The sequence below is a fragment of the Boleophthalmus pectinirostris genome, unplaced genomic scaffold (genome assembly GCF_026225935.1).
Source record: "Boleophthalmus pectinirostris isolate CB_2022bp ecotype Guang Dong unplaced genomic scaffold, ASM2622593v1 HiC_scaffold_9, whole genome shotgun sequence".
NCBI lineage: Eukaryota > Metazoa > Chordata > Actinopteri > Gobiiformes > Gobiidae > Boleophthalmus > Boleophthalmus pectinirostris.
Genome location: NW_026571541.1, coordinates 2,874,537 through 2,887,553, shown reverse-complemented (window position 1 = coordinate 2,887,553; position 13,017 = coordinate 2,874,537). Strand labels below are relative to the sequence as shown.

General features: G+C 42.5%; 1 protein-coding gene across 5 annotated transcripts; it reads right to left on the bottom strand.

The window, feature by feature from the left end:
- Nucleotides 1–78: 78 nt before the first annotated feature.
- Nucleotides 79–12,371, bottom strand: LOC110172717 (zinc finger protein 883-like). 5 transcript variants are annotated; one of them, XM_055148070.1, is made up of 12 exons: nucleotides 12,017–12,056; nucleotides 11,841–11,939; nucleotides 10,783–11,567; nucleotides 10,565–10,726; nucleotides 9,851–9,915; nucleotides 8,740–8,955; nucleotides 8,385–8,598; nucleotides 6,394–6,692; nucleotides 5,224–5,673; nucleotides 3,182–3,265; nucleotides 1,007–1,090; nucleotides 79–490 (listed from the first exon to the last, which is right to left on the bottom strand). In XM_055148070.1, the coding sequence occupies exons 5-12, from the start codon at nucleotides 9,908–9,910 to the stop codon at nucleotides 224–226; spliced, it is 1,674 nt and encodes a 557-aa protein (XP_055004045.1). In that variant the 5' UTR covers nucleotides 9,911–9,915; nucleotides 10,565–10,726; nucleotides 10,783–11,567; nucleotides 11,841–11,939; nucleotides 12,017–12,056; the 3' UTR covers nucleotides 79–223. The 5 variants fall into 5 exon arrangements, 3 of the variants coding, with proteins under 3 accessions (XP_055004045.1, XP_020794309.1, XP_020794310.1); XM_020938650.2 differs by lacking the exon at nucleotides 10,783–11,567 and having other exon boundaries at nucleotides 10,565–10,646; nucleotides 12,017–12,370; XR_008631492.1 differs by lacking the exons at nucleotides 79–490; nucleotides 10,783–11,567 and adding an exon at nucleotides 3,455–3,533 and having other exon boundaries at nucleotides 1,076–1,090; nucleotides 10,565–10,646; nucleotides 12,017–12,371.
- Nucleotides 12,372–13,017: the final 646 nt, after the last annotated feature.

Sequence of the window (13,017 nt, the reverse complement as noted above, 5' to 3'; positions counted from 1 at the left end):
GCCATTCCAAATCTGTGTTCCATGTAAACACCAACAACCTTCTCATTGTAATCATTTTCTAAATGAATGTGGCCAGTAAAAAAGAAGATAAGGCATGTTTATTGTTACATGTCAAAGTCCTCGTACGAAAAACTTGTGCAGAGCTCAGCTACACAATACACACAGTACACACAGAGACACGTTCCCCAGTGAAACAGGCATAGTGGGTCACCTGTACCAGTGGTCACACACACTTGTACTTGTGGTCCCTGAGGCTGCGCTGGTAGGAGAAGCTTTTTCCACAGTGCTCACATTCGTAGGCCTTGTGCCCGCTGTGGGTGCGCTGATGGGCCTTCAGGGCACAGCTCTGACTGAAGCTGCGCCCGCACAAGGGGCAGTGGTAGGGCTTCTCTCTGTTGTGGGTGCGACAGTGCCTCTGCAGGTTGGATGGATTACTGAAGCTCTTCCCGCAGGTCGGACAGGTGAAGGGGTGGTCTCCAGTGTGCACCAACTAAATACATGTGGGTGTACATTTAAGTGAGTAACTTTTTTAAAGAAAGTGTATTTTCAGAGTACTTTTCTAAGAGCAAACCCTTACTTGAGTAATATTTTTATTAAAGTAACAGTATCCTTGAGTAAAAGTTTTGTTTACAGAAGCTTTATGTTGACAGTATGAAATGATTTTGACATTTGTGTCTCTTAGCCCTTCCTATTACATTTACACATTATAAATCAGATATTGCATCCTGACAGTTACTCAGTTACTTCAGTAGTAAATTTCCCAAATACTTTTTTATACCTTTACTTGAGTAATTTCTTGGACCACTACTTTACCACTATTACTTGTGTAATATTATTTTGAAGCAGTGTTACTCTTACAATTATTGGCTACTCTATTACCTCTTTGCCTGAACCAACAAGTCCAGAAGTTAGACACTTTCACAAGCTCCACTATTACTTTTCATACTATTGTTGTCCCATTTACATCATACTCTTGTAAAAAGCTCCTGGTAGTGAGGTTGCATACCTGATGTTTCCTGAGAGAGTATGGATGTGCAAACCTCCGGTCACAGCTCTTACAGGGGAAGGGCAGCTCTCCAGTGTGCAGTGCCTGCACAGTCACACAGAGCAGGTTAGACCACAGCACATCATCCTAGAGCTCAAATAGCTCATCGCATTCAATCTTAAACTAAACAACTAAATAACTGTCAATGCATGTAGTAGTCAAATCATCAGAATCTGGACTATTCAGAGTCACGAACACGCCATGTGCTGAGAGGAGAGATCTCAGTCAGAGAAGGAGAAAAATACAATGGCAAAGAACACATAGGGTCACGGGTTAGGAGGCAGAGTAGAGCCTATGTGAGGATCATTACCATTTCACAAATGAGGTAAGGCAAAAGGAGCTGTTGACTTGAAACATCACATCCACCTTTCAAGGTGGAACAGAGAATTTTGAGCTAGCAGACTAATAATAAAGATTTACTCAAACATATGTGAATGAAACAAAACAACTCCAGGTCTGTTTTTGAGGAGCTAACAACATTATAACTAGGGCCCGACCGATATAGATTTTGTTGGGGCTGATATGATACCGATAAAAATGGAGTTGGAGCTGCTGATAGTCGATATAATCGCCAATATATTTAGTGATGTAAAAATTCACTGTGAATCTTGAATTGTTTAAAAAACTTAGGTTTGGCTCTAGTGGATTTTAAATTGGGTTTATTTAGGCAACATTTATTGTTATTCTGCCTTTTTACATCTTATTTACAGACAGTAGTTCAGCCTAATGGCATTTGTGCATCACATTCTAGCAGCTAGTGATGGGTATTTCAGTTCTTTTTAGAGAACCAGCTCTTTTGGCTTGGCTCACTAAAAGCAGCTGGCTCTTTCAGCTCCCAAGGGGCTCTTCAGATTGTTTTGTTGCAAGCAGGACTAAAGCAGGACTAAAGCAGGACTAAAGCAGGACTAAAGCAGGACTAAAGCAGGTCTAAACCAGATCTAAACCATGTGTAAAACAGGACTAAACCAGAACTGAACCAGGACTGAGTGTCGGGACGCAGTCTCTATCTCTCTCCGTCTCTCGAGCCCAAGATTAGTCTTGGTTTATTTATTTTATGCTGAACTGCAGACGAACATGCGTGTTTTTTCTCTCCTATACACACGCAGATTTCTGAAAGTTTTGTTTTCAGCCACTGCCGCTGTCAAACTACCACGAGTCTGCACGCGACTTGAAGAGAAAAAAAGTGAGAAAAATAGAAAACACGGCTCCCAATAAGGAACAGGCTCCTGTTGTTCGCTTCAAAGAGCCGGCTCTAAGAGCCGTTTCGTTTGCGACCCACCCATCACTACTAGCTAGTGAAGAAAGTAAACTATCGCTATTAGCCTTTAGCTGTTAATGCTGCGTGCCACAGTAATTAATTATATGTGTAAATCTCATCATTCACACGTCTATTCACAGCTCATTTACATATCAGTGCAGGTCCAGTAACAAATATATGGACAATTTAACTTTACAACAGGCCAATAGAAAACAGCCTGTTTATGTGCGGGAACTACAGCAGCTAATCACTAACCAATAACAAATGACCAAAACTAGCTGCAAAGTCGACATATTTCCAACACTCAGCGCTCACACAGGCTCCTCCTCACATCACGAGTCTGCACTAAGAAATGTCCTTGTAATCCAGACTCAAACCGATTGTCCGTAAAAAAAAAAAAATCTCTGATTTTGGAGCTATGTCTGCGGGTGTAAGTGCACGAGTGACATGGCTCTGGGGGGGTGTTCAGGGACAGTACTGACACACACACAAATGACTCCGTAGATAAATACTGATGTAAATGTAATGTAATGCAAATTGGATTAAATTAACATAATGTAGAGAGTCTAGGCTTTATAACGACATATAACATGACCATATGAAATATTGGCCCATATCAGGGGCCCATATCGGCCACTAATATCGGCCAACCGATATATCGGTTGGGCTCCAATTATAACATGTCTCAAGCTCACAAGAGTCAATTTTGTGTAATATAAGATTTTAAATCTCTCTCTTTCTGTCTACTGTACCTTGCTTTGGTTATGTTTTGTTCTGTTTTGTTATTATAATTTTTTTCTAACGTGTTTGATAGATTTTGAGATCATGAAAACATGCACTGTCCTCACCAAATATAAATACACCAAACAAACCAATACCTGATGGGCTTTCAGGGAGACCTTATATGAAAACTTGTGACCACACGTCTGACAGGAAAAGGGCTTCTCTCCAGTGTGAACAACCTGCACACAAACACACACAAACCCACCCCCCCACACACAATATGTTAAATGCTTTGTAGTGACATAACACTTACTTTTTTCTGTGACTAAAATGCCAAAGTGATGTCTATCGTTCCTAATCAGTTACGGTCAATAGTTTGCCTGGGATCCAGAACACAGACTTCCTTACTTACAATACCCTTACAATACCTTAGGAGGTGTTCTAGGTATGTCCCACCGGGAGGAGGACCCAGGGAAAACCCAGGACACACTGGCTGGCCTGGGAACCCTGGAAGAGGTGCCTGAGGTGAGTCAGGTTTAGTTTAATTAATTAATGAGACAGGGACAGTGCACAATATACATTATTTTGTACTGATTCTGCACTCGCCGCGCACCGTGGATCGAGTGACTCGGGAGATTGTTTCAGAGCTCAGGGAAACAAACTGGTGGCTGAGTGGCTAGCACTCATGCCTCACAGCAAGAAGGTTCTGGGTTCGATCCCCAGGTCGCCAAGGGCCTTTCTGTGTGGAGTTTGCATGTTTGTCCCTGTGTCTGGATGGGTTTCCTCCGGGTGCTCCGGTTTCCCCCATCAACCCAAAACATGCTACAGGTCTCCAGAACAGTTGATAGTCAAGGTCAGTTAAATACAATCAATCAATGAACCTGTCCAGGGACTACAGGTGGAAATTAGCACTGATGCTACAACCTGATGTACAATGCATCTCTCCTGTCAAGGTTAATGTGAAAATTGTGCACTGTCCCTGTCTCAAATAAATAAATAAATAAATAAATAAACTGCTTTAGCGGAGGAGCAGCAGTATCATAAATGATCTTAAACAGCAGACAAACATTGCATAGATTTATCAGGTTTTCAAAACTTAAAATGTTCTGTTTCACATTTGGAAACAGGGTAGGACTCTAAAAGTTTTTTAAACTTCATGCTACTCCTTTTGAGCACCAGATCCCAAATATGTTCATGTACATATCACTACTTTTTGTTATTGTTTTTGATTTTTGTTGTACCTGGCTCAAACAAATAAATAAATGAATGAAATGAAGTAACATTTCACATTTAGACAGGCACCTGAGACTTCAATAATTAGGGAGTACCTGAAATTGGCCATGTAAAATTTTATAGTGTTTGTTAACTTTTTAATGTGCTTTTTAAAACATAAATCTGGTTCCAGAATAATTCCTAGATATTTAGATAAGAAACACAAGAGGAGAGAAAGAGGAGAAAAAGTGAGGAGCTGCAGCTGGATCAGAGAGAAGCAGGGAGGGGGAGTTGGGCAGATGGCACCGCACACATACAGGCAGAGGGAACGAGACACTGAACTTTTAAAATTGTGCAGATTTAAGTCAAAAGCATAGATGTTCTATATGAGTGGACATAGCTAACGCGCTAGCCGCGTGCCAAATAGGAAGTTCCTCAGGAGGCTCTTCCAGCTCCTTCTGACCCTGGCTCCAACTGACTTACATTGGGATCTCGTCGCCCCTCTCTGTACCTGCTGCAGTGAGCCTCATCCTTTTGGTCTTAAAATGTTCGTATTAACCCGCTCTACATGATCCTGAATTCTTTTTTTGCTATTTTGTCTGTCAAAAAAGTCCTATTCATAACATAGCCTGGCTCCAGATTCAGTCCTGTAATCGTTAGCATTGTGAGCCTCATTTGAGCGGCACTGGACAATATCGGTGACGTCAGACTCGCTTATTCCACTTCTTTTACACAGTCTATGGTCAAAACTTATGAAATGTGAGAACTCATAAGTCAGTTTTATCCTAAACAACAGAGTGATGACTCCTTCAGCATCACGTGCCCTTACTGTCACACGATGGCTGTAGACCAGCTGTCGATTCAAATGTGCTTGTCTTATCATCAAGATCAACCTAAGTTTAAATCCCGATCTATTGATATTTTGATTTTTGGCACAGCCCTATGTGAAATGCTCTTAAAGACCTAGACAAAAAGAGGTGAGTACCTGGTGGGTCTGGAGGGCAGCCTTCTGTAAAAATCTACGTCCACAGGTGAGGCAAGCGAAGGGCTTCTCTCCCCGGTGTCCTCGGATGTGGACCTGGAGGTAGGTGTACGACTGGAAGGTCTTGTTGCAGATGTGGCAATGGTTGGGCTGTAGCCGTCTGTGCTTGTGCTGGTGCATGTGCAGCTCACACAGGGAGTCCAGAGGCTGCTGACAGAGCACACAGGAGCAGGGGAAGCGGTGCGTGCCCAGGTGGTCCTGCAGACTCTCTCTGCTCTCTGTAGTAGTACCACAGGCCACACAGGAGATGGTGCCATCCCAGGTTTGAGAGATCTTCATGTGGGTCTTGGTGTGCATGCGAAGGGAGCTCTTCTGGGAATAGGCCTTGCCGCAATAGCACTTAAAATGTTTGCCTCCAGAGTGACGATGCTGGTGGTCCTTCAGAGAACTAGACTGTTGGAGGAGAATATTTCTTAATTTTTCAACAACTGACTATGAACAAAAAAGATAAGTCTAAATCTGTGGGACACATTGGCAGGGCAGAAATTAGTAGTTTAACCTATCGTGCTCTACAACATAGTCATTAGATTTAAGATTTACAGATCTTGTCCATTTTTTTCTAGATTTGCGACCTAAGTTAAGTTATTAATTTTGCTTCCTGATTGGACACGGGCAGAAGATATGACATATGTAGATGTATGTTAACAAGCAACCACAACATTAACAAGATCTAAAACTGTCTAAATTTCACAATAGTTATGATTTGACAACACATTTTCTTTGTAGGACTGTCTGTCTGTCTGTCCTATTATTGATCAGCATAATTGTATTGGTGGTTTCCAAATTCTAGAATGTGATGATGACATAGTCCCAGATGGGAACAAGAGACAGTGTTCCCTATTGATAATGTTGTACTTTGTGAATGATATTTCATGGCTAATGCTGAACCTGATAATTTCTCTTAGTTACTAGATCCAAGAACTCACTTAATTGCAACCAAAATCTACATAACCATATTCATTTTAGCTGCCCCCCCATCTGTATTAAATCTTATTGTCCTATAGAATGTTGTGATGTCATCTTAAACCAAATAACTTAAGTGAATAACTTCTCTCCATCTAAAATGGTCGAATAAAACGTAGCCGTGCACACATAGCCTTGGGCCTGCGGTACCTGGTTGAAGCAGCGGCCGCACACGTCGCACTTATAGGGCTTCTCTCCGGTGTGAATCAGCTCGTGACGGTTGCGGTTGTTGTTATTGGTGAAGGCCTTGTCACAGTACTGACACTTGTAGTTGCGCTGGCCTGTGTGCAGGACCATGTGACGCCTCATTTGGTATTTGCGGTGGAAGGTTTTGGCGCAGGTGGGGCAGCTAAAGGGTCTCAGGGTGCTGTGGATCCTCTGGTGCGTGGTCAGGCTCTGCTTCTGTGTAAAGCTCTTCCCACAGACATCACAGAGGTGCAGCCGCTCCCCTGACAACACACATGGGCACACATGCACACACAACTTTACAGTGGCAGTCACAGTAACTTTAAATTTAAGAAGATCACACTACCATTCAAAAGTTTGGAAACACCTTCTCATTCATCATTTTCTTTTTTTCATGTTTACAATTTTCTACATTTTATATACATACAGAAGACATGAAGCAAGATATATGGAATTATGTAGCTAAGAAAAGAAAGTGAAATATTTTTCATTTTTTATATTTAAATCCTCAAAGTATCCACCATTTGCTGTGCAAACCCTTGGTTTTCTTTAAATGAGCTTCATGATGTAAAATAAAATGGTTTTCACTTCACAGCTGTGCCTTGTCAGGGTTTAAAAAATCTAAAATCTTAAAGCAGTCTGGAATTATTTTGAATTTTATTTACTACATTACAAAGTCATAGTCCAGTCACAGTCAAATAAAGACACAAGGTGTGTCCACACTTTTGACTGATATTGTCAGTGGGACCATGTCCATTTTGAAGCCTGCCCTTCTTATGCATGTGGTTATCCAAACCCTCTACAGAAATGGACCAGAGACTTAAGGCTGCTCTAACACCACAGAGTGTGGAGGGAAACCTGAGTGAGGTTGGCCCCCCATCAAACGCAAACCTACTATGTCAGTCATTTGTGCTTTGTTTGTGCTGTTTTTGTGCTGCAAAAAGTTTCATTTGTGACTCTTTAACGATTATTTTATAGGTCAAATTAGGGTCAGCCAGCCCCCTAGGAAGCATCAAACTGCTCTAAAATGGTCCAAAATTGTGTCAGTAATTTGTGCTTTGTTTGTGTTGTTTAGTGCTACAAAAAGTTTGTTTGTGTTTTTATGGATCTTAGCTATTAGCTATTAGCTATTTTCGGCCGATGACATCACCCCCAAAAATGTTTAAACATGCAAAAAATTCGCAAAACATTACATTCTTTCCATTTTGCTTGTGCTGTTGTGTGCCGTTAATATTTTACTTTTTGCCTTAATATTTTTAATTTATTTATTTCGTTGATTACATTAGGTCATTTTGGCGCTGGAGTTTGGCGTAATGTAATCAGTGAAACAGGAAAGGATCTCTCCTTCACTTTGGTTCTCCTCGAGGTTTCTCTTTTTCACACTGGGTTTTGTTGGGAGTTGTTCCAGCAGGAGGGTCTAAGGACAGAGGGCTCTCTGCGACACTTTTCCATGTACTTGTCTATTTCACTGTTAGATGTTCACTGTTTGATTTTCAGACTTTGTGTTTGTTAAATCAATTCTTTTGATATGCCCTGCGAGGCGACAGCTGTAGTCATTTTGAGCTCTGTAAAATACATTGAAAATGAATAGTGACAGTGTAGAGCTTAGGGATGCACTGATCCAGCTTTTTCTGTTCCAATACCAATTTTGAAACTATGGCTTTAAATATCTGCCAATACCCGATATCAACTGATACCAGAGCAGAGACTGAAAACAAAAAGACAAAACTGATCCAAACTTGTTATGCAGTTGTTATCTGTTTTTATGTTATGTAGCGGTTATCTCTCAAGTGACTACAGAACAACAAATTATTAAATAAATTTATAAATCAAACCAAGATATAAACCAATTTTGGAAGCTAATTCTTCAGTATTGGTGCCGATATCCAATATCAGTGTCGGATGGGTACATCCCTAGAGGCTTTCACAGGCCTGAGAACAGAAAGACTTCTCACCAGTGTGCTGCAACATGTGCCCATCTAAAGCTTTCTGTCTGGTGAAGACCTTTTCACACACAGAGCAGCTGAGGGCCTCGGAGGGGCCAGGGCCACTGGGCCTTGCTGTTCTACATCTCTTGGAAGCCTTCATAGGACCCCCCCTGACTGCAATCTTCACCAGTCTGGTTATGTAGTCTGTGTCAGCATTAAAGAGCCCCAGGGTCTCTTCACCCTGAAACACAAAGAAGTTCACATTCCTTCATGTGGCTGAGACCAAAAAAGTGTATTTATTCTTTTATTTCAAAGCAGTACTTTTACTATATAACAAACATCAATACTACAGTCTGTCACAATGGCTGTGTGCAGTGTAGACCTGCTCATGGTTGCCATGGTTGTGACTGTCCTCTGCAATAGGACCCTCCTCCTCAGTAGGCCCCTCTTCTGTAGGCTCCTCCTCATTGATAGGGTGCTCACTAGGGTCCTCCTGTGTCGGACCCTCCTGGACAGGGCCCTCCTCACTCCCTGACGGCACATCTGAAGGAGCAGCCTCCACTTCCTCATCCTCTGCTGTGACCCTTTGGACCCTCTCCTGTGACAGACACAGAATAACCCAGCTCCTCTGTAAATGAAACTTTTGTGACAGTAAACCTCACACTGTTACTGCAGTGGAGCTTCGGGTACTGGGACTTTGCCCAGTCCAGAATAGCCTTTAAGTACATTGTGAAGAGTATCACTTTGTGCCAAAATCAAAGCCCATTGTCAGCGTTTGAATCGAACTATAAAATATTTTATAGATCATGAATCTATAAGAAATAAAGTGGTGCATCAATATAAGATAAAGTCTGACTGCTCTTGCTCTGAACTCCATATATGAGCATCTGAACAAGGGCACATCCCACGCCAGAATGCTTTTTCTGGACCATAGCTCAGCTTTTAATTCTCTTGTACCTGCGAGGCTCAGAGAATCTGAAAACTCTTGGTCTGTGTGATGCCACAGCAGAATTGCCACAGGCAGTGATCACTTTAAACAATGCACTTTAAGAATAGAAATAAAAATTATAATAAAAGAAATTAAGGGTATAGGGTAAATAAGGTCAAACTAAAAGTAATCGTGAACTAATAATGGGTTATATATGAATTTATATTTGAAGAACAACAATAATGCATTGGATATAATAAAGATATATACAAATGCATTGGATATAATAAAAATATTCTTAATAAACACAATTTAAACAGTATTTTGAGCACTGGAGATGTGGACAGATTAATAATGCAGGCTTACTCAAACATGTGTGAATGAAACAAAACACCACACCATACTCAAGATATGTTTTTGAGGAGGTAACAACATTCTAAAAGAGTCAATTTTGCATAATATGGCATCTTTAAAAGTAATAAATTTTGGGAAAATTATCTTAATGGGCCTCAGCCTGGGCAGAGATAGCTGTCCATCTGCTGCTCTAAGGGAATGGGGGGCTTACCTTCTTGGACTTCCACCTCTTGAAAAAAGGCATGCGCTTTAAGGCCGTGTCACAGATCATCACCACTGTGGAAGACAGGATACAGACTCTGGATTAGAAGTAAAATCTGCAAATATTAAGTAGCATATGCCTATTTACTGCAGCCGAGCTCATGTAGATGACATCACAACCATTGGAACTTTATTAGTGTCAATGTGAGTAATGACATTTCATGAGCTCAAAACACTACACCTAAAATGTGAGAGCTGTAACCATTTAATAACACATATAAAAGTCTACAAGTATGCTAAATAAGTTCACCTGGCATTTAAAACAAGAAAATCAAGGTAACACCAGGAATAAAACAGTGAAGAGTTAAACCACAGGGACATTGCACACACACATTTCTCACTGACACAGACTTAGGATCAGACTCTGTTGAAATGAACCTTTTTCTCCTTAAATCACATGTTTCTGAGTTTGTGCTTTGAGGAAATACTTCTTGTGAGGTGAAAAACATAGTTCCATACACAGAAATTAGGCAATAAAAAGGAAAAAAAAAAACACACACTTTGTCATTGTTGTTGCCCATAGCCATCAACACTGCAACTTCATCATAATTAGTGTGTCATTTGAACAGGTTTAAGCACTTGTTAACATTACAGTTGCTAGGTAACAGTGATGGAATGAAATCTACGCATGACACATCTGCTGCGTTTGGGTGGTGGCTTGTACCTCTGCGCTGCGGGGCTCCCTGGGCTGTGACGTGTCTCTCTGCTGCCTCCAGCCTCAGCCTCAGCTCCTCCACCTCAGTCACCTGCACCACAACATGAACGCTCACCTCAGTCACCCGCACCACAAACACTCACCTCAGTCACCCGCACCACAAACACTCACCTCAGTCACCCGCACCACAAACACTCACCTCAGTCACCCGCACCACAAACACTCACCTCAGTCACCCGCACCACAGCACACACACTGACAGTTCTATAAGAATAGGGTATTAAAACTAGAGAGATCAGACATGCTGTTGACTGAATAGGGATTCAACTGCCTTAAAGGTATTTTTATGGTCCAAAAATCGTCATCTATTTTCTCTGAATAAATAAATTAATATCACTTTTCTTCCACTTATATAACCAAGGCCGGGATGTGTGGACAGCAGGAACTACCCAAGTTCCTTCACCCCACACACTTCCTCCAGCTCTACCGCGGTGATCCAGAGGCATTCCAAGCCAACTGAGATAAAGGCCGTGTCAATTCTCTTTCCTCGTCTCCTTCTCCTCTCCTTTTTCAGCTGTCAGTCAAATGCTCCAGATTAAGCAGTGTACCAAATCTCAGAGGAAACGAGGGAAAAAAACCACAAAGGAAACATGAGGGAGGGTTTAGGAGGCAGACATCAGATCAAATACTCAAAGTGCATTTATCTCACAGTGTAGTCTGCATTGTTGCAGCTATACAACTACAGGGACAACAGAAAATAATTTTTGACATGTCACATAAAATATGTTATACTACATTTATCTGAAAAAATAAATATGTTAGTTTGAATTTGATTTAAAAGTCCTGAAGTAATCCTTAGTAAAGTTCTCACTGCAGGGCCATTTTGAACAGAACCAGCGCCTGCGGAAAGTGTGTCCCATTCACCCTCAGCTCATGTCTCCCCCTGCTTCTTTCCTTTGCTCCACTCTCCTCAATGTGTCTCCTCTGTGGCCAGGACTTCTTCAGTCATTTCCTGTGGGATTGAGGGGAGGAATCAAGGAAAAGGAAGCAAGGAAAGAGAATTGAGATGAGATCACAGTCCCTCCAGCGGGCCCTGGGGAATATCCCCGGAACCCCTCCACAGGGAGCCGTACAGGAGGCATCCAGAACATATGCCCGAGCTACCTCAGCTGCTCCTCTCAACGTGGAGGAGCGCATACTCTACTCCGCGCTACTCCCAGAAAGGGGGTACGAGGGAACATAGACCTGACCCTCACATCTCTGTAAAGGCAAACGTTAGGCCTACCTTGGACTGGAGCACGGAGGAGCACTCGTGGAACAGGAGGCAGAGCTTTTCCACTGCGTCCTGCGCCAGAGCGGTCAAGCAGAGGCTGAGGTGGAAAACCTGGGCCGCAAGCAAATCCAAACATGAGACTTCCCAAAACAAGAGAAGTGTGCTGAAGGTCAGTTTAGAACCCTCACCTTCTGGTCCACGGGTGCGGCCGTGCTCACACAGTCCTCCGGCACAAACGCGCTGCCATCCACCACTTTGGTCACTTCTGACACCGCTGCGCTCACCATCATCTCCAGGATGGCCGCCACTTGTGCCTCTACCTCCACCATGGTGTGTAGCTCGCTCCGGTCGCTCACCGGAGTGCATTCGCCTCTCGGACACTGCTCGGACACTGCGTGGGCACGGCTCTGAGCTGGCGCTGACGCGTTGGAGCCGTTAATGCTTTAGACACGGGGGATCTGTTGGTGTGCTAGCTTCCTTTCGGTTTGTTTTGCTCCTTGCTCTTCTTCTGTTTTACCATTCTCTGCCTCTGGTTTTCGGACGGGCGGCAACCGACCAACTGCTCATTACCGCCCCCTATCGTACGAGAGTGGATTGAAATTTGCACCAGACAGGCTATGATAGGCACACTGCCCTTCCATTTAGCTTTTGAACATTTCTATTTTGTCTCAAAAATCATCGCATCAAATCACCACGTGTCAGCTCTTAGGCTTATTGGAAACTAAGGCTAATCTAAAGAAGGTAGAACAGGCCTAAACCATCCAGTACGAATCCAAGCGGAGGGCGCCTAGCCTCCATCCAAAAATGGGCAAACATACCTCCTTCCTTGGCCGCTCAATTCTCTTTCCTTACTTCCTTCTCCTTGATTCCTCTCCATTTTTCAGATGTCAATCAAATATTAAGTGGTGTCCCAAAGAAAACCACGGAATGAAGGAGGCTTCAGAAGGCAGACATAGATAAAATATTGAGAATTGAGAAGGAAGAATTGAGACCCTTGTCCTTCCTTCTCCTTTTTGCTGACCTCTGAGAGCTATATCATGAGGTCAACTATAAATCCATAGATCTAGTAGATGACTGCCTGCCCTGTAAGTAACACTCCACCAACATAGCTTAAGGCCAGGAACACCTTGAAAACACATCAGATCTGTATGGGAAAAACATGTTAGATATCTATACAAATATGGACAGG

Bases quoted from the DNA above. Each gene is read 5' to 3' on its own strand.
- LOC110172717 (XM_020938650.2), bottom strand. From the start codon at position 12,157: ATGGTGGAGGTAGAGGCACAAGTGGCGGCCATCCTGGAGATGATGGTG. The intron at 8,956-9,850 runs GTAAGCCCCCCA...TGTCTGTCACAG, and splicing joins AGAGGTGGAAGTCCAAGAAG to GAGAGGGTCCAAAGGGTCAC. The intron at 3,266-5,223 runs GTACTCACCTCT...GTTTGTGTGCAG, and splicing joins CTGCCCTCCAGACCCACCAG to GTTGTTCACACTGGAGAGAA.